This window comes from Streptopelia decaocto (genome assembly GCF_964273445.1).
Source record: "Streptopelia decaocto genome assembly, chromosome: 5".
Taxonomy (NCBI): domain Eukaryota; kingdom Metazoa; phylum Chordata; class Aves; order Columbiformes; family Columbidae; genus Streptopelia; species Streptopelia decaocto.
This window is the reverse complement of record NC_138659.1, coordinates 9951189-9970118: the sequence shown is the minus strand read 5'-3', so window position 1 is coordinate 9970118 and position 18930 is coordinate 9951189. Positions and strand designations below refer to the sequence as shown.

Below are 18930 nucleotides of genomic sequence, written 5' to 3'. Positions count from 1 at the left end.
CTCATGGCAGCACCAAACAGCCTTCTAAAGAAGCTCTCAGGTTTGTCCCATTCCTCTCCAGTCCTCACCATGTCCCTGCCCGGTGGCACAGACTCATAAAGCTCCTGGGACGGCTCTGACCCTGAGCAGCTAAAAGGAGCTAATAGGAACCTCTGCACACAAGCAAATTTCACACATTTTTAGAGGTAAGGGATTTATTTTGTATTTTCTTGTCCGAAAGCCGTGTTCTGTGGCAGCAGAGGGCAGCCAAGCCCTGCCAGGGCAGAGCTCTCCCCAGCCAGCAAAAAGCCAGAACAAGTAACCTGGGAGGAGAAACCGAGTGGGAGGGTGGCAGTGGTTTTACAGTTATTTAAAATTCATGAATTTGCTCTTTTGAAATTTGTTAGATCCAGAAAGTGCTGTACTGCTTCTAGTTCATCTTCCAGCAGCCCCCGTTCCTCGCTGGGGCAGAGAAGCTGCAGCAGAAATGGAGCCATGGGCTCTGCCTAAAACTCGGCAGCCCAGTTTCTCCCATATCTCATGTGCCATTGTATTGAGGCAGCCTCGATTGCAATGGGAACTTCAAGCTGTTGGTATCAAAATTAATCTGTTGTCATCAAATTTTCAATCATTTTCCCCAGCAACAAGTTATGCAACTTGCAACCGCCCAGAGTAAGAGACCAAATAAAAGCAAATGAGATCACAGCACAAGAGCTACAATTCCTCAGTCAGTGAAGCAGGCCGACCACAAATCCACAATATTGTATATTTTATTTAAATTAACAAAACTACACGTTTTCCAGGTTGCTTAAAGCATTCTGTAAAAACTGAACTCAACCTAAACAAAAAAAGGATATAGCTTAATAAGACCCAGGAACTATTTCTCAGACATATAAGTAGGGCTTAGGAATTAAGACATAAAAAACCACACACGCGCGCACGCACACATACACGCGTCCCGTAAACAAATGGTTAGTTTTGACACAAAATTTGGTTTTAAAGCTGCAGTTCCCCATTTGTAAGGAGCCTTTACAAAATGCAACGCTATACTAAGCTGTAAAAGAAACCACGGACACATCTATCGGAACAACATAAATATCACATAAGAACCCAATGTAAAAAGCACATTAAAGTTGCAAAGTCGAGCACTCAGCCAGGAACATGCTGGCATTATGATGATGTGCATTAATTTAATTAACTTTGTAAGGGAACAACTACCACAAGTAGGAACACTGCTTTACCTACTAGTATTTGTTTTCCTTATGTTAACTGCTTACATGTTGAAGGTACAGTCCCAGCACTTATTCCACATACAGTAAGTGTGCACACTACTTTTTTTCATTTTGCCTTTTTTTTTTTCTTTTAAACTACATTTCATTTCAGTACAGGGGCATTATCATCCCATTTTACAAAACCAAAACAAACTAAACTTATAAAAAATGACTAGTCTTCCAGTTCAAGTATCCAAAAAATCACCCAAAGCTGACTCCTTGAGTGGTGCTCAGCACTTTTTCTGTGCCACAGGGACTTTGCATGCTCAGACACAGCAGCACACGAGGGACATCACCCGGAGCGATGCGTTCAGTGTTCCTCTGCTCCGAAACCACATCCCAGTGGGGCTGAACAGAACAATGAACAGTATTATCTTCTTTTAATAGTAGCTCCAATTAAAAACAGAGCACTCCAATCAGAGACCCATTCGATGGAGCACAAATTGGGGTTCCCAGCAACGAAAAGGATTCATGATTACCTACGGGGAAGGAAAAGCAAGAGGCAAAGCAAGTTGGTGCTGGATTTTGTTATGAACGTGCCTGCAGTGGTGCTGGGGTGGCTGGAGCTGAATGGAGCCGCAACCCGTGCACGGAGCGGGGTGGATGTGCAGGGTGCACAGGGCAGCACCGGGGAAAAGCTGTTTGCTGGGAGGGGAATCGCAACAGACCAGCACCTACCGGTGCAAACCGGAGCCCCAACTCACAGGCAAACCAGAATGTGATGGCAAAGCAAGCAGGCAATGGGCTTTAATTGACTGTCACAATCCATACATTGGTTATAGATACACTAAGGTTTCACAGGTGACCTCAGTTCTGATATTTCCCAATTATACTTCCATTTTGCGGCCTTAGTACTCTAACAACTGATGTGAAGTTTTAAGAATCCAAGGACGTCGTGCTCTCTTTCCCAGGATGGTGTTTCTACCAGTATCTGCGATGCATGTCAGAGGCTTGGGAAGCTGCCCCTCTTCCCTCATCTAGATGATCTTTCGAGGTCCCTTCCAATCACATTCTGTGATTCTGTGATCTCTCACCCTTCCTCAACAGACACCAGTAGCACATTCTTATCTTTTAGGTACTAAACCGGGAGGTTATGTGTTACAGGCAATTAACACAGACAATTAGGAGTGCCAGATGATGAGGCTCTCTAGATCCTCCAGGTTTCCCTTGGGCAGCAAAGACCCTTCTGGCCATGCTTCATTAACTGGTCCCCAGCATGGTCCAGTTTACGCCTCTATCCCATGTCAGTTCTCATTCCCCTCGCGCTGCCAACAATCTCACAGTGTAGGGGCGAGCAACCTCACCATCTGCTTTTGCTTCAAAAAGCAAATATCCACGTTAGCGCCAGGACAAGCGAATGTTCTCAAACCCGATAATCCCTGGAAGGATCCAGCTCTGCCAAGCGTTCCCCATCCCGGCAATGCAAGGAGGAGTGGGACGGCCCAGTCACTGAGAGCACACTGTCCCTCCTGCGGCCTTTCTGCTCTCCCCACGGCACATGGGCAGCGTGAAAATGAATGAGCCATAACAAAAGGGTCAGATGGAGTAAGACAAGAGGGAGAGAGAGCCAAACGGGCTGAGAATAGGCAGGATCTGGCTGCGGCACCGCCAGGACCTCGGGACACGAGCATCCCTTTCCCCCACAACGCGGCACCCAGATTTTTATTCCCCTACGTTTAACATACAGCTGTAAAACACACTGACTAAGCACACTGCTGCTTTTACTAAAATCTTATATATTACAAACTGTCTACTCCCTTCCCCAGCTGTGCTTCATTCAAGCGACAGAGGTTTGCTGCGGGGCTGTACTAAAGACCTCAAACAAGGTTCAATACAATTATAGATGGAATTAAATGATTTAACAATGAGGCATTAGTTCCCATGTTAACCAACACCTTGCTTAAAGTTGCACACAAAAAACCAAGAAGTACTGAATATGTGCTCATGGACTGAGCTTCCTGCACCACCTTCATGCACAGGCACACGGCAGCCAAAGAAAACCCGCCCCACACCAGCTCTGGCCCCTCCTGACCTCCCAATGGGCGACTTTGCAACCTTAGTACTTTTTTCTAGCAGGTTTTTACGTGCTCGAGTGTAACACAATATACATATCCCTCCCCCCCAGGAATAACTACACCATAGTAAAGAGTTTACAAACGTTCTGCTCGGCGTCACCGCTCCATGACAATACTCGGGGTGCTGGAGGAGCAAGTGCAGTCGGCAAGGTCTCCTCCTGGGCAGCCTCATGCTGTCCCCTGCTGTCACCCCGCGCTGGGTCCCGGCTGAGCCTCATCCACGTCACTCCTGAGCCTCCTTGCGAGCCAGCTTGTAGACCTCGGTGGGGCCGTCCACGTGGGTGATGGTGGTGGTCAGCTGCAGCTCTTCCCCGCTGTTGACTCCCAGGTCACCTGAGAAACAAAAGTAATGTCGTCAGCCTGGGCTCACAATAGAATATTTGACAATCAGAAAGCTAAAGATCAGTTTTATTCTCTCCAGGCTTTCAGCAGCTACCTGAGCCATGGACCACACAACATTTCTATGAATGCTTTACTTTAAAGTTATCTAAATCCAAACATATTGGCAAAGGATGATTTCTGTGCTACTGAAGGCTATGGAATCCAACAGCTCTGCCATTCTCCACTTGCCCAGATTTCTATGTTCTCCTCTCCTTGTTCCTCCATTCAAACTACACACAGCTGGGCAATGCTAAAAAGTACAAGAAACACCTAGAAGGTTTAAAACAGCCTTGGCTTAATACTGAAAGCTGTCCTAACCTAGTAATTAATTTAAATGTCTGCTAAGAAAAACAAACCATCCTTTGCATAACATTTCAGGGTTCTGAGCAACCTGAGCTGGTGAAGATGTCCCTGCTCATGGCAGGGGTGGCACTGGGGGAGCTGGGAAGGTCCTTCCAACCCAAACCGCCCTGTGATTCTATGGTTCTATTCTATCAAAATACAATTTGGGGAAAAAAAAAAAAAAAAAAGGCACAAAAGGCATCACCCACTTTGTACCACTTTCTTCCCACGACAGCCTCCAGCTCATTTAGAGGCATTTACCATTAGACTGGTCTTCCCCATAATTCTTGTGCGACGGTGCGTACAGGAACATCAAGGCAAAGACGTAGAGGTTCCACATGCCATAGATGCCGGTGAAGAAGGCGCTGTTCACCTGGATTGTGATGTCCCCCCACTTCCAGTGGCCCTCTGTCACCTGCCCAGGAGAAAGCAGACACGCGTGGGCCAGTCAGCAAGACCAAATTCTGTAAAATACAGGAGTGACCCCCAAAGCACTGACTTCAACAGGATGGAGTAAATGGAGAACAACAGATTCAGTGACGCGGTGAAGAAAGGCGAGGATTCTCCTCTTTAGTCTCTATCTCCAGGAAAAAATGGTCCTTACAAAATGATTGCACCAGGATTTCTTTAACTTTGATTTATCATTCTTAAATGTGACAAAATCTCTCATCTTGTGCGATGTGTCGCTGCCGTAACTGATGTGTTCAGCAAAGATCGCCACATCAAGGGCAGTACCTAGGAGACAACTAGTTACATCTGAAAACATCAGACTTCTATAAATAGAGCTTTTATGGAAGGAAAACCAGCATGAATAATGCGAGGAGCTGATGTGCTGAATACCTGCTTGCTGCTTCTGCCTTACAAGAGGGGCCAAGGCTGACAGCATCAGCCTTAGACATGCAGATATTTGTCAAGATTTACAAAAATATCATCAATATTAATATTACTTGAAGATAGCAGACAGATCGCACTGAAATGCCGGCTGTCCATTAAAGAAAAAAACATAAAGGGGAAAGCTTATAAGGAATAAAAGCTTATAAGGAAGAGCTGAACAAGATAATTTGCTTTATGCCCACACACAGTGATGGTCATTTAATGGCCAGTGATGAAATGAATTGCCAAGTGACATTCCTCAAATCAGCGCTTCAGTCTAACAGATTTTTAAGAGCAAAATAATCTGCTGCTGTATTTTGCATTGGGACCCAGCATGTATCCCAAAGCATAAGTGGTGCAGTAAGGGACAAACTGCTCTTGCACCCAAAATTCACTAAGACTGCACTTGCGAGGCTGCACCCAGGGCTCTCCCAAAGCTATGAGCTGCCTCTGCTTGGGAACAACCAGAAATGACACATTTAAGTAATGATGTGAGCTCATTTATACAGAGATTGCATTGGGGCTCACAATAAATAGGTAAAGAGGCTGTTGGAAACAGTAGCATCGCAAAGTCAGCCTAGGGAGGATTGAATTCTGTTATTTCTCTGCGGGCGGATAAAGCTACCGGGTTTTTTCAATGCGAACAGAACATTTTCCTCTTGCTGAGTTCTCAGAAATGACTAAAGTGTGTTGGCTGATATTTCAAACAGCAGAGCCCCAAACCTCACCCTCAGCCAAAGGCCTTCGTTGAGGCTTCAGCCTGAACAATTTGATGGCAGCGCTTCAAATAAACGAAAACAACTTCTTGAAAAGCAACTTATTAGATAATCTGCTTATAATGGGCACGTCTTATCTGAACAGCAAGATGTCAGTGGTGAGGGAACTGGAGGCTGATGTTCTCAGAGGGAGCTGAGTCTCATCAAATGGCCTCAAGTTGCACCAGGGGAGGTTGAGGTTGGATCTGGGGAACAATTTCTTCCCCAAAGGGCTGTCAGGCATTGGAACAGGCTGCCCAGGGCAGTGGTGGAGTCACCATCCCTGGAGGGGTTGAACAGACACAGAGACGAGGTTCTCAGGGACATGGGTCAGTGCCAGGGCTGGGAGAACAGGTGGACTTGATGATCCTGAGGGTCTGATCCAATCAAAATTATTCTATGATTCTATGATCACTCACCTGGCTGACAATGAAGAAGATGACGGTCATTGCTGCACAAGCCAGGGTGATGAGCATCAGGAACTTGAACCTAAAAATCAGTCCCTGTTTAGACAGAAATGTCACTGGTCACACCAACAGAATCCACAAAATCCATTTGTTTTTTAGCATATACAGGACACAAGTATAAAAACAAAATTAAAGAAAAAAAAGGCAAAGGAAAAAAAGGGGCCAACCCACGAAACCCCAAAGCAAAACAACCTCCACCCACTCCTGCCCTGCGTCTGCGACATATTCTCCGCTCCCCACACATCTGCGTCTCTCCGGGATGCTGCAGCGGGGTGGGCACGTCTGGACAGCTCTGCCTTTCCATTGCATCTGTTTTTGGGACCGATTTACCACCAGATAACATGGCAGAGGAGGCAGGTCGGTGTCAGCCGTGGGTTTCAGCCTGATTGCTCACAGCTGTTGTAAACCCACCATCTGTGAGGCTCGTGGGGCTGAGCAGGACAAGCCGGCGTGTCCACAGAGCGGGCACCGGTATCGGCCTCATCCTCACCTCCCCGCTCTGTCTGCAAAACGCAGCAATTCCCAGCGCTGGTCAAAATCATGCTGGCTATCACAGAAAAACGTATGTTATAAAACAAACTATAGCTCAAGCTCCCTTGGCTGGGAATCCGACTGCATACCATACTTGCTTTTACCATACTAGTTTTACATTTTAACTTACAAATTCTTTTCGGTTTGTTTTGTTTTGTGTGTGTTTTTTTAACCTGTTTCTGGAATTTTGGTGGAAATGTCAGTGTCTGCGCAATGACTGTGCCACACTGTGACAACAAATGACTATTAATTTAACTCTTCCAGACCAGATTCACGTGCAATACAAGCTCAAGTCCTGTGCCTGTTGCTAAAGTGAAATGTGGAAAAAAAATGCTCAATATTTTGTTCACATTCTCTCAAGTGTGATTTTCTAGTTTTTATGCGCATTCCTGATGGGTGATAATGCACTTGTTCAAGTCAGAAGTGACCATCACTTAACAGAACAACATTAGCGATAAATATTTACACATCCATGGAAACAAAACTTGAAGCGATCTCCTCGTGTTTTGCAGCAGTTAAAGACGACTAGGACAGAAACGAGATAAAAAAATTATAGGCTAAAAATGGGGATAATGGGCTGAACACATCGCATTTTGATCCTAGCAGGACAGTTTCCCTTCTGCAACTCGTTTAGGAAGAGACAACCCATAAATCTGAATTCACAATATGGAAAAACAGGGTGGTCTTAGGAATACTTTCCATTAGAGACAATCATTAATAAGGAGAAACAGAGGCACAAGGAGGTGATGGGCGTACGCCCCCATAGTAATTTAAATGGTAATTTGGCCAATTTTCTTCTATCCTCCAATACTGTTCAGTAAGCTGAGAGATCACAACTACTGATCAGAAAAGAGAGGTTCCTTATATACCCTCCTGGCAGTTTAAAATAATTCAGAGGGACTAAAAACCCAATAAAGAAACTTCATGACAGTCAAATAAAAAATCTTGAGGCGATCTGAGCAACACAAGAAAGCCAATAAAAATCAGATGTCCCAATTCAGGACCATATGGATAGAGAAGGTCTCAATATAGACTTTAATGTCAAAAATGCATTTTAAAAATACAGAATCTGTGCAGTGAGGAGGGACGTTACCTCGTAATGAAGGCGGCGAGCCTTGCTCATGGCTGGGAGGCTTGACTGCTTCCCACTGATGTTTCTGAACACTTGGAAGACCATAAAACACAGGAAGAGAAAATAGAGACACAAGCAGATTCCTGCGACGATAATAAAGGCCATCTGGGCAGTGTAAGTTAAGAAAAAAATGGTATGAGCTAAACAGAAATAACAGCAAACATCATCCGGGCAATTCACATATTTTAATATTGTCTTAAAGATTATAATTAAACTTGTAGCGGGCAGCGATGGCTCAGGACGGCAGCCTGCCCGCAAGCTCGGCACAGCACTGAGGAGGGACAACCCACCAAAATGCCTGCCCCTCCGAAATCTGCTGGGATTTGGGAAGACATTGCCAACCGGCACAGTCTCCAGGGAGGCTCCTGCACTGTAGCTGGATGCTGCTGAAGGGGAAATAATCACATTAGTTGGGATTACCGGGCTGAGATAAGCTAATGGCAGTGAAAGCAAGACCTGCCAGTGGGACCTGAACCAGCAATTCATGGAAACGCCTCAGCGACGTGTCCCCGAGTGATGGCAGTGAATGGAGAGTCCTGGAGCAGATGCCATTGAACTGGGGCCAAGGGAGAAAGTTAAGCGGGTGCTGATGGGACAGCACAGGCTCTGGGGCTACAGTGATGACACTCAGAACCTAAATCCCTCATGCTTTCCCCCAAATCTCAGTCATCTTGTACACAGGTTCAGTTCTCCAGTGACTTCCCAAGCACAGTCCCCAGCTCCAAACTGTCAGTGCTCCTTCTTCCAAATGACACCAGCATCTCCCACAGCACCTAAGCACCCCTCACAGCCCTCATGTGCCCAAAGGAGGAGGGTTCCCCACACCCTCCAGGTGTCTGCCAGGAGAAGTCGCCTCCTGCCCGGAGCCGTGCAGAAGGATACAGCCAGCTCCGTGCCAACTTCGGTGGTCCAGATGCTGTAGAAGGGGTTCTTCAGCTGCACCCCCCTGCAAAGAGGAGAGAAAACACCCAGCTGCAGAGAAACCAAGGGGCTCAGAGAATCACAAACACTTTGGGTTGAAGGGACCTTCCTGGCTCCCCCAGTGCCACCCCTGCCATGAGCAGGGACATCTTCACCAGCTCAGGTTGCTCAGAGCCCCATCCAGCCTGGGCTGGGATGTCTCCAGGGATGGTTCATCCACCACCTCTCTGGGCACCCTGGGCCAGGCTCTCATCACCCTCAGGGGCAACAATTTCTTCCTCATGTCCAGCCTGAATCTCCCTCTCTTAGTTTAAAACTATCACCCCTTGTCCTATCCCAATAGGCCCTGCTCAAAAGTCTGTCCCCATCTTTCTTATCAGTCCCTTGTAAGTACAGAGAGACTGCGCTAAGAGAGCCCACATCTGCTCTGCAGCCTAGGAAGAGTTGCTTCCCTGTTCAGGCAAGGAGGAGATAACGTGGGACATGTTTATTTACACCCTATGAGACAAGATGCTGCTGTGAGATGCTCCACGGCACTGACAGGAGCTTCTCCTCACTTCATGAGATGGGGCATCCAGCCATGGGTCCAACCTGCCGTCCCCATGGTGGGAGGTGGCCGGGGACAGCTGGCCCTGGGGAGCAGCACTGCACCTACCTCTCACACATGTCAAAGATGAAGAGGCAGAAGGAGCCAACAGCTATGGGTCCAACCTGCTTCCAGTACCCCGAGAGACGATTCCGCTCGTTCTGATCCTAATCGGAGGGTCAAGAGATGGGGAAGAAGAGAAAAAGGAAAAGCAAGCTATGGTGAAGTCCTCTCACCCGGAGCAAGTCCCCACAACATTGTTTCCAACACTCTGTATGTACAAAGAAGTTGACGGTGGGGCTGGAAACCACCTTTTCTTCTGTCATACCCACCATCATGTGCTCTCCACAGAAGATGATCCAAAACGACAGAAGCATGGCATAGAAGATGCCTTGTCGAATATCTCCAAAGAGCAACATCCAAGTCCAGTCAAATCCGATGGAAAACCACTCCACGGGGATGTTAATGAATGTCATGGAAATTCCCAGAGCAAAGATGACCCTGGAGAGGCAGAAACACCATTTCTTTCCACTTTGCAAGGCCAGGACACAGAGCCCCAGAAGCCGAAGCTGTGCATGAAGAACAACAGAAGAAAATTCAGCAGCATTTGGGCAGTGGCGGGTCACCTCCTGGCAGCAAACCCCCTGGGCCTGAGACCCTCTGAGCAGCTACAGGCAAATGCAACTGCTTGTTCTCTGGGGGTTTAATAGAAAAGAGAAGAGAAGCTATGGGGGTCTCCTGCTCCCAGTATGCCTGGGTGCAGGAAGGGGACAGAGAAGAGACACTCCTGTCTTCCCAAACACAAGCTCTGCCAGGGAGCAGTGACCACATTGGTCAAGGTCCTCTTGCCTGAGGGTCACCTTGGCCAGCACACGAGCCCCCACTCACTTCTCCAGCAGGACAGGAGCGCGTGTCATCAGCGTGATCCGTCTCCAGTACCAGATCATGATAATCAAAATGCTGGGGGTGAGGAAGGTCTTCATGGCAAACCACACTTTCGTAAAGCCTCCATTTTGATGGATGCCCTATGGAAAATCAAGGTGGAATGTAACTGCTGTGCAGGTTTAACATCGTTAATCTGTGCTGCTCCTTACAGGAAAGACATGTATGTGGCATTACATGCAAGCACATAGAATCATAGAACAGTTTGTGTTGAAGGGCCCTTCCCAGCTCCCCCAGTGCCACCCCTGCCATGAGCAGGGACATCTTCACCAGCTCAGGTTGCTCAGAGCCCCGTCCAGCCTGGCCTGGGATGTCTCCAGGGATGGTTCATCCACTGCCTCTCTGGGAACCTGGGCAAGGCTCTCATCACCTTCAGGGGCAACAATTTCTTCGCTATGTCTGGCATCAATCTCCCTCCTTTAGTTTGAAACCACCACTCCTTGTCCTACCACAAGAGGCCCTGCTAAAAGTCTGTCCCCATCTTTCTTATCAGCCCCTTTTAAGTACATAAAGGTGCAATAAAGTCTCCCCAGAGCTTCTTTTCTTGAGGCTGAACACCCAGCTCTCTCAGCCTGTCCCATAGAAGAGCTGTTCCAGCCTTGGATCATTTTTGCAGGTGCAACTAGTCTTTGAAAGACACTGTTTGCCCAACACAAGAAAGGGAGCAGATGCCTACTCAGCACTCAGGCCCCAGCTTCAAATGTCCTGCAAAGAAATTCCAAGACACACAGCTTCCCTGCAAGGTGGAGAGCAGTCAAGAGTGGGGAACTGTGACACAGCATGGAAAAAACTGGCAGAATTGCTCTCAGACAAGTAACAAGATACTCCTGAAATGAAGTCATCGCTGGTGGGAAACACATCAGCCAGATGAACGCATTTCTCCAGACATAGGCCCTCCCACCGCCGTCTGCAGCCACCGCAGCCGGCTGGCTCACTGCTCCTGTCCCGAGGGATGGTGGTGGGAGGTTCTCCAGCTGGGAGCACCCATGGCCACCAAACCTCAAGGGAGGGCAGGAGCAGGGACAGCTGACAGCCCCCCAAACATCTGTGTGGCCATGGCCAGCTGCAAGACAGACCAGCTGCCCCCCAAACCCTGCTGTTCTGTTCCTCCTGAGCTCCCATCGCGAGAGGCTTCATCAAGTGGAGGACTCTGGGGGGTTCAGCCTGGAGAACAGGAGCTGAGTGGAGACCTTCTGATCTCTGAACTGCCTGAGAGGAGCTTGGAGCCACGGTGGGGTCAGGCTCTGCTCCCAAGGAACAAGCGCCAGGACCAGACGAAACAGCCTCAAGTTGCGCCAGGGGAGGTTGAGGTTGGATCTTGGAACAATTTCTTCCCCAAAGGGCTGTCGGGCATTGGAACAGGCTGCCCAGGGTGGTGGTGGAGTCACCATCCCTGGAGGGGTTGAACAGATGCAGAGATGAGATTCTTAGGGACATGGGGTAGTGCCAGGGGTGGGTTAAGGGTTGGACTTGATGATCTTGAGGGCCTCTTCCAATCAAAATGATGCTGTGACCTTGCACCCCAGCTAGGATGTGGTGGGGAAGACACAGGGAGGGGTCTCGGAGCTGTGGGAAGAGCCCAACACTCCAGAGGTGACACTGCGTGAGGCCTGGGAAGGGCTCCTCAGACGGGGGCTGTGGACGAGGGCTTTCCTGGAGAAGACAGAAAGGCAATTTGCAGGCAGGAGCCATCTGTGATGGAGAGAAGGACACGTGCTGTGGATCTAAGAGGAAACGGAGAAAGAAACTGCAGCAGCCCCAGGGGAGATGCCCTCGCCAGCCACAGCACCGTGGGGCACAGCCGCTCTGCCAGGGGTTGGCAAGGACAGACAGCAGACAGACGGACACTCACCACAAGGCGGATATCCTTGATTTCCCCAATGCCCACGTTAATGCCCTTCCTCTCGTTCACGGGCAGGCGGATGTTGATGAGGTAGTATTTGTGGGCCACGCTGCCGATCTCCATGAAGGGAAGGAAGTCACAGTCGTAGTGACGGCCTTCAGACTCCAGAGTCTGCAGAAAGGGCACAGAACAGCAACACGGGACATTTTTGGTCACGTTTTTCATTGTTTGGGGTCATTGAGTCAATAGCATTTGATCTCAAACAGGTTCACATCTCCAGCTCTTGAATATACTTCAAGCCACAGGAGCCTTCTGAGATGAAAGGCTATTCTGGGATCCAAGGTTCCTCTCTCAGCAAGAACAGCTTGAGCCAAAACAAAATACACACCCCAATCACACATGCCTTGGTTTGGAGTTTCTTAAGCCCTATTTTACCAGCAATACTCTCCTCTGCACCTATTACATATTTACTACGCATACGTGGCTGTATGGAAGAGTACAGGCGTTACCAGAAATGTAAGTGGATTGCTGAAAGGGATGTGAAGTGGGAAGACAGGACACAGAGCTTAAAAACATGGCATGGTCAAAAGACACCAGATTAATTTAAGCACAGGAATTGTTCTGCAGCACAAAAAGAAACATCTTTATTTAAAGAAGATGCTCTGTTCTCAAGTGCTAGCTGTGTGCTCTGCCCCCAAGCTTTATAGCCTGAGGCACTAGGAAGTTATTTTAAGAAGCTCTTGCCCCACCTCTCTAGGTTCTCTGAGTGCTGCAGTGTCCCTGGTGGGATTTTCCTCACCACTCCTGAAGAACAAGGTTTTGTCCACCATAAAAGCATGAGATGGAAGGTTCCAAGTTCCCTAGGATGGTTTGGGTTATACAGATCTCAAAGCATTTGAGTTCCAGACAACACCTCTGCAACACCTCACATCTTGTTCTTCCTTATGGTTTCAAGCCTGTCTCCGACTTCATCCCCTTCTATCGCCAAACAGAACCAATTGCATACAGAGTTCATCAGATTTTGAAAGACTTTGAGTTAAGAAAAAGCTGACATGTCTGAAAGTTATGATTGAACAACTCAAAGCTTCTAAAAAGCACTATGAAGGAAAGGAAGACGACAACTCCCACCACCATCCCACACCTCCCACCTCCAGCACCATCAGAACCCCTTACTTTTGGTGAGCCAAAGGTGCATTTCAGCTTCCTGATCTCTATTGCATGGGCTATTTCTTCCCAATCATCAGACATGTCATCACGATACGCTAATGACACATCCAGGGTAATTTCTGCGTTTTCTTCTGCAAGAGCAAGAAGACATCAGGCTTGTTAGAGGGGAATGGTGCAGAATATCAGAAGAGCCTCTCAATTTTGAGAGGACCTCTGAGAGGCACACAGCTATGAGGGGAATGGAACATTTTGCATTCCAAACAATACAGATCAAATTACCTTTTCCCAAACATTTATCTCCTCTCTAGTACAAAAGAAAGACTTTTTACTGGTCATAAAGGTCTGAAATCCTTCTAACACATGACTTACAGCTTGTGTTAGGGTTGTGGGTGAAAAGCATTATTTATTCATATAGCATTAGAAACAATAATTCATCTAAAACTGGAACCCAGACAGCAGCAGAGACAGACAGAAAACCAAAAAGCAACGGAGCAGCCTCTTCACGGTGGGTTGGCCGAGGGACAAGACAACAGGCTTGTAGTCGGACCTTCTGCAGGTAACACAAGGCTGTGCGATGGGTTCTTCTGCTTCAGGAAATATCTATAGTGCATCATAGGATTTGCTTTCAATTGACATTGAAATAGCGTTTAGTTACAGAAAACCACAAAAAAGCACACAACTGCATATGGTTAGGTGAACTGTATAAAGGAAAGACTGTGCCACTAATAGTACATTTTGTTCATTTAGACATGATGGCAGAATTCATCTATAAAGGTAACTTCAGGTTTCTTCTGATTGTAGGCTCACCATCCATAAACACTGGAGCCAAACAACTTGAATAAAAGGTCTAGAATACAGCTCTTAACAATAATGTTTTCTACTAGAGAGATTTTAAATGAAAGAAACAAAAAGGGACAAGTCAAAACGCATCACCAAAAGTCCGCATCACTTCACAACTGCCCACAGCTCAGATCATCTGCTCTGAAAAGATAAGCCAGGGTTCCCAGAGGAATGAGAAAACACTACACAAAGTTCCTTTACAGGAAAACAAAACAAAACAACAAAAAAAAAGTAGTTATGCTGGCCTTGCTGGAAAAAGGGATCACAGAATCATAGAAAGGTTTGGGTTGGAAGGGACACTAAAGATCACCCAGTTCCAACCCCCTGTCCTGGGCAGGGACACCTTCCACCAGACCAGGTTGCTCAGAGCCCCATCCAGCCTGGCCTTGAACACTGCCAGGATGGCCTAGAACCTCAGAAATGAAGTTGATGTTTTCTACATGTATTTTTTTAACTTAAGTCATTCTACACCAGACTTTAAGCCCTCCCCTCCACATACATGCCCCCCAGCAGCACTGACTTGCTCTGTCTATACAGATGCACCAGCTTGCACATCAGCAAATGCACACATAGAGTTTATATGCCCAGGTAAGGTCACATCAAATTTAAGTGGAAAAAGTCAGTTCCTCCTCTCCTGGACGTGTTTGCAGTTGGAATACTGGGTGTAACTGCTTCTAAACCTGCTCTTGCTAGGGTATTGCCAAGAGGTGATCACTGCAAGAAGGAGATGGGCTAGAACAGGCTTGAGGTGCCAGAACTGAGCAAGTTCATGAAATCCAGAGCTACAGCTGAAGCCTGCCAAGCAGCAACACATAAACATGGTTTAAAAACCCGGGGCAAGTCTGTACCAGCAATACCAGGTGTAAAATCCTCCTGTTTACCACACACAGCTCCCAGGGAAGGCTCTGAAAGGAGAACACATTCTGCTACGAGCATGTGCATATTACAACCCAGCCTCTTGTCAGAGAGCTCCAAACTCTGAGAGCCACAGCTGCTGGAAAAGGGTTGGAAGATGGCAGTAGAATCACCTGCCATGGAGGGGTGTTAGAAGCCAGCTACAGAGCCACCTGCCATGGGGAAGCACTGGAAGATGAAGCATTGGAAGGTGGCTACGGAACCACCCACCATGGGGAAGCATTGGAAAATGAAGTGTTGGAAGATGGTTACAGAACCATATGTTGTACCAACAGGAAAACGGTGCCCTCCCACTGCAAACAGCTGCTGCTTGCGAGCTCCCTGGAAAGCCATCATGGCACAGCCCTGAGCCCAGGAGGCCAGAAATGGCTCCGCAGATGGAAGCTGACACACACACACAGATTCCATAAGAGCTGTGTCATGGCAGACACCGTACATGCTCCGTCCTGCACGGCTGCGGAAGGCGGACACGATGCCAACACCCACAGCTTTCCACCAGGAGCTTTCCGTGTGAAAACGGGGCTCGCCCGCCCTGGCCGCAGCAGCCACGCACGGGAACGGGCTGCAAAGACACGTCAATATCGATGAGTTCAGCTCCGAAAAAAATCTGGTCTTCATAATTCTGAAAGGAGGCTGTTTAGACACGTAAGCGTGAGTCTTTCAAGCACTGTGTGTCCCATATATCTGTCATCTTTTCAGCTATATTTCTGTTGGGATTATGCGGTGGCTCACTCATCCAAAACGATAGGAAGGGGCGGGGATGGGATATGTGGTTTAGACCTGCTATTTATACAGCATTTGGAGGTGGCTCTGTTATGCATCTGATGTGGATGCATCAAGATTTTTCTGAGCATTTTTTTTTTCTCCACACATGATCCACACCATCCAGATTGCTATCGAGTTCCTTTCCGCAGCAGCCATCAGTTGGGTTTTCATGAAACATGAATTTGCCATCTCAGATCCGCTATTTAGAAGACCAGCAAAACAGATAAATGGGAACATAAGGTTAAACTTGGCCCACCTAAAAAGAACTACAAACTTCATTTCAGAAGCCATAAAACCAAACTGGAATGCTTGGGATTAAATCCAACAAAAACAGCTTTCAGCATTTCATCTTTGTCATCCAAATGTTGCTGCTGCCCTCAAGTATGAAAACCAGAAGGCAGGAGGTATCATGCTCGTGTGTGCCTTTCCAGACCCACGGATTAGAATCTCCCAAAATGTCAGATGGAGAACAGACAATTTGGGGCTGTGCTTTTTGTGCACAGCATTAACACTGAATACCCTGAACACCCCAGGCAGGCTGCGTGCCCGGGCAGGTATACACACAGAAAAGAGGGAGAGGAGCAGCAGCTGATGGTCCACCACGCTTGGCTTCAAGATAAAAGAAAGGTGCTGTAAAACAGTGTTATTTGCCATCAAAACAGCAGATGGGAGGAGCGAGCAGGAGGCAAGAGACTGACAGTCAAGCCAGTTTTTGCTTCTGGAAGTGCTAAGAGTATTTCAATTATTCAAGGCTGAGGCACAGCAGAAGAGGATGAACACACGCAAGGAAGGAAAAAACTACTGCAAACCTGTGCTTAGCTTCCCAGATGCCAACATGTTTGAGGAAAGCAAATTATTTGGTTCCTCCACACATGTTAATCAAGATTCTCCAGAATTTCCCAACAATAAAAGGTAGAAACAGGTACATCAAAATCTGTCTTATTCAATAGCAAGAGATGACATTGCTCGTGCCAGGAAACTTCATCTCACAAGGACCATGTCAGAGTATCTCTTCATGGCACACTCCAGATCAACCTTGCCTTCACAGATCTTGTAAATAACGTCTAGATAATTTGCAGCCTGGTAAATGACTTCTGATATTAGCTCAAGCACTGAGTGACAACCTCACTTGTGTCACAGGATTATGCTATAAACCCCACAGAAATAAGACCAATTCCCTTAGATGATGATGCGTTCCAGGGATAACCAATGAGAAGAAGATGCTCCTGCTGGGGTTCCCAGCTCAGAGCTTTGTCTCCATTCCCAGGGCTGTGAGATGCAGGTCAGAGCCATGACCCTCACAGCGAGGGGCTCCCCACTACCCTCCGAGCACCCCCAATACATTTTCTCACATTGGCATTTTACTGCCAGATGCTCAGTGCCCAAGATCTTTGCCATTATTTATTTTGCACTGTAATATTACCAGAATATATCGTCACTCACATTAAAATAATCTAAAAATAGAGAAGTTGTCTCAGAAGATGGCTCTATGCCAGCTGCATACTAATACCGCTGTCTGGGAAGGAGCGCATGCAAACAGAAGAAATGCTACAGTTATCTGCATTACAGTTCCAGCTCTCTAAAATTACAAAACCTAACATAGGATTAATTTGAACAGAAGTCTGCAGTGCTCAGCCATGCACAATTGCTTTCCAACTGTAAGGAAACCAGAAGTTGTTCTTACTCACTGACATTTTAAGCCCACTAGACAGAGAAAAGCTGTCTTTTTTTTAAATGAAAATTTATAAAGGCCTCTCCACACTGTTACACCATCTGATAAATCAAGGTGTCACTATCCGCTGCCCAGCACAGCTGTCACTTTGTGCTCCTCAGGGACACTGCATTTCTAGGTGTCAATTCAATATTGCACAATTTGAGGTTTAATCTTCTCCAAGGTGAAACAGAGGCAGGAAAGCCAAGAGCTCAGCTCTGGGGGCTCCTGAAGCTGGTGGCAGTCAGGGATGAAGCAGGACCCTGCTCCACGTCAGGACAGACATGGAATTATTTCTTGGCATAGAGAAGGTCATGCTGCAAAGCAGCTCAGAGAGGGACTGACGTTCCCTGTTAAGAACACTACAGCTTGTCAATGCAAATGGCCCAGGCCAGTGTCAGCAGACCAGTCCAAAAAATAAATTGGAAAAAAGAGATTAATCCCCTTGAAGGTCACAGCACATCCTCCCACCCTTCTGCAAGGTGTCCTGCCCACAAGGGCTCAGACAGTGACATGTGCCAACAAACAACAACTAAAGCAAAGCAGGACTGAATTTTTAAAGTTAATCTGATGTGCATGGAACAGAGACAACCACTTAACCTGCTGAGGAAAGGGGACTTGCACGCAAATCCCCATGGGGATGACCGCAGCCTGGGAAGGAGAGGTGGCTTCAGGAGCAGGGACTGTCCTTCTGAGGGCAGACACTGTTTTGGAAGATAGTCCTCAATGAACTGAACAGCCTTTATCCCTCTCCTGAAAGCACCCAGTGTTCCTCAAATCCAGCAAGGCCAAGCAGACCTAATTGCACAGGAACGGAGCGACACTTTGGCTTCAAAAGAACCTTTTGTGCACAGGAGATTTCTTATGGCTGGAAACCAAGAGATGGCTGCTGGTCCCCCAGGATGCTGCCGCAGGGATGGACAGCAGGGACAGACAGACAATCAGCAGGACACCATCTCAGTGCCAGAGGCCACTTAACACCGACCATTTGCTTCCCGCAGTCCCTGCAAACACAGCAGTTTGCACTGTGGAAAGAGCCGGGTCCTGCTCGCGTATGTCGCCATCCTTGTGAGCAGCACTGAGATTTCCCATCGCAGCTTTTACTGTGGTTTTGAGATAACTTCACCTCATTTCTCAGCCCGTTGTCTTTCCCTGTCCTGGAAAGGGTCTTTTAATAATTGAATACACAATGCATCACAAAAAGACACGGAGAACCTGGGTACTGAAGTAGCTTTTTCCTCAGAGAAACAGCAAGTCTGAGTCTCTCCCAGCTTTCTGTGATGGATAAAGAGGAGGGAGATAGCTCAGCTTCTAAACATCCACATTTCAAAAACATCCACATTTCGAAAAACATTTCTAAACATCTGGATTTGGAAAGTCCAGAGCAAGTTCCCAAGGCGAATGTGATTCAGGCTGGTGGAGTCATCGTCCCTG

At 47.4% G+C, this 18930-nt stretch overlaps 1 protein-coding gene across 1 annotated transcript in view; it reads right to left on the bottom strand.

The window, feature by feature from the left end:
• Nucleotides 1-735: 735 nt before the first annotated feature.
• Nucleotides 736-18930, bottom strand: part of WLS (Wnt ligand secretion mediator) — a 35077-nt gene continuing 16882 nt past the window's right edge. Inside the window, exons 3-12 of the mRNA XM_082053346.1 lie at nt 13272-13396; nt 12108-12269; nt 10202-10338; nt 9646-9814; nt 9383-9480; nt 8689-8752; nt 7768-7911; nt 6096-6179; nt 4310-4463; nt 736-3658 (exon numbers count right to left, since the gene is read on the bottom strand). Of these exons, the coding sequence (XP_081909472.1) occupies nt 3549-3658; nt 4310-4463; nt 6096-6179; nt 7768-7911; nt 8689-8752; nt 9383-9480; nt 9646-9814; nt 10202-10338; nt 12108-12269; nt 13272-13396 (1247 nt within the window). The 3' untranslated portion in view covers nt 736-3548. The remainder of the gene's footprint in view (nt 3659-4309; nt 4464-6095; nt 6180-7767; nt 7912-8688; nt 8753-9382; nt 9481-9645; nt 9815-10201; nt 10339-12107; nt 12270-13271; nt 13397-18930) is intronic.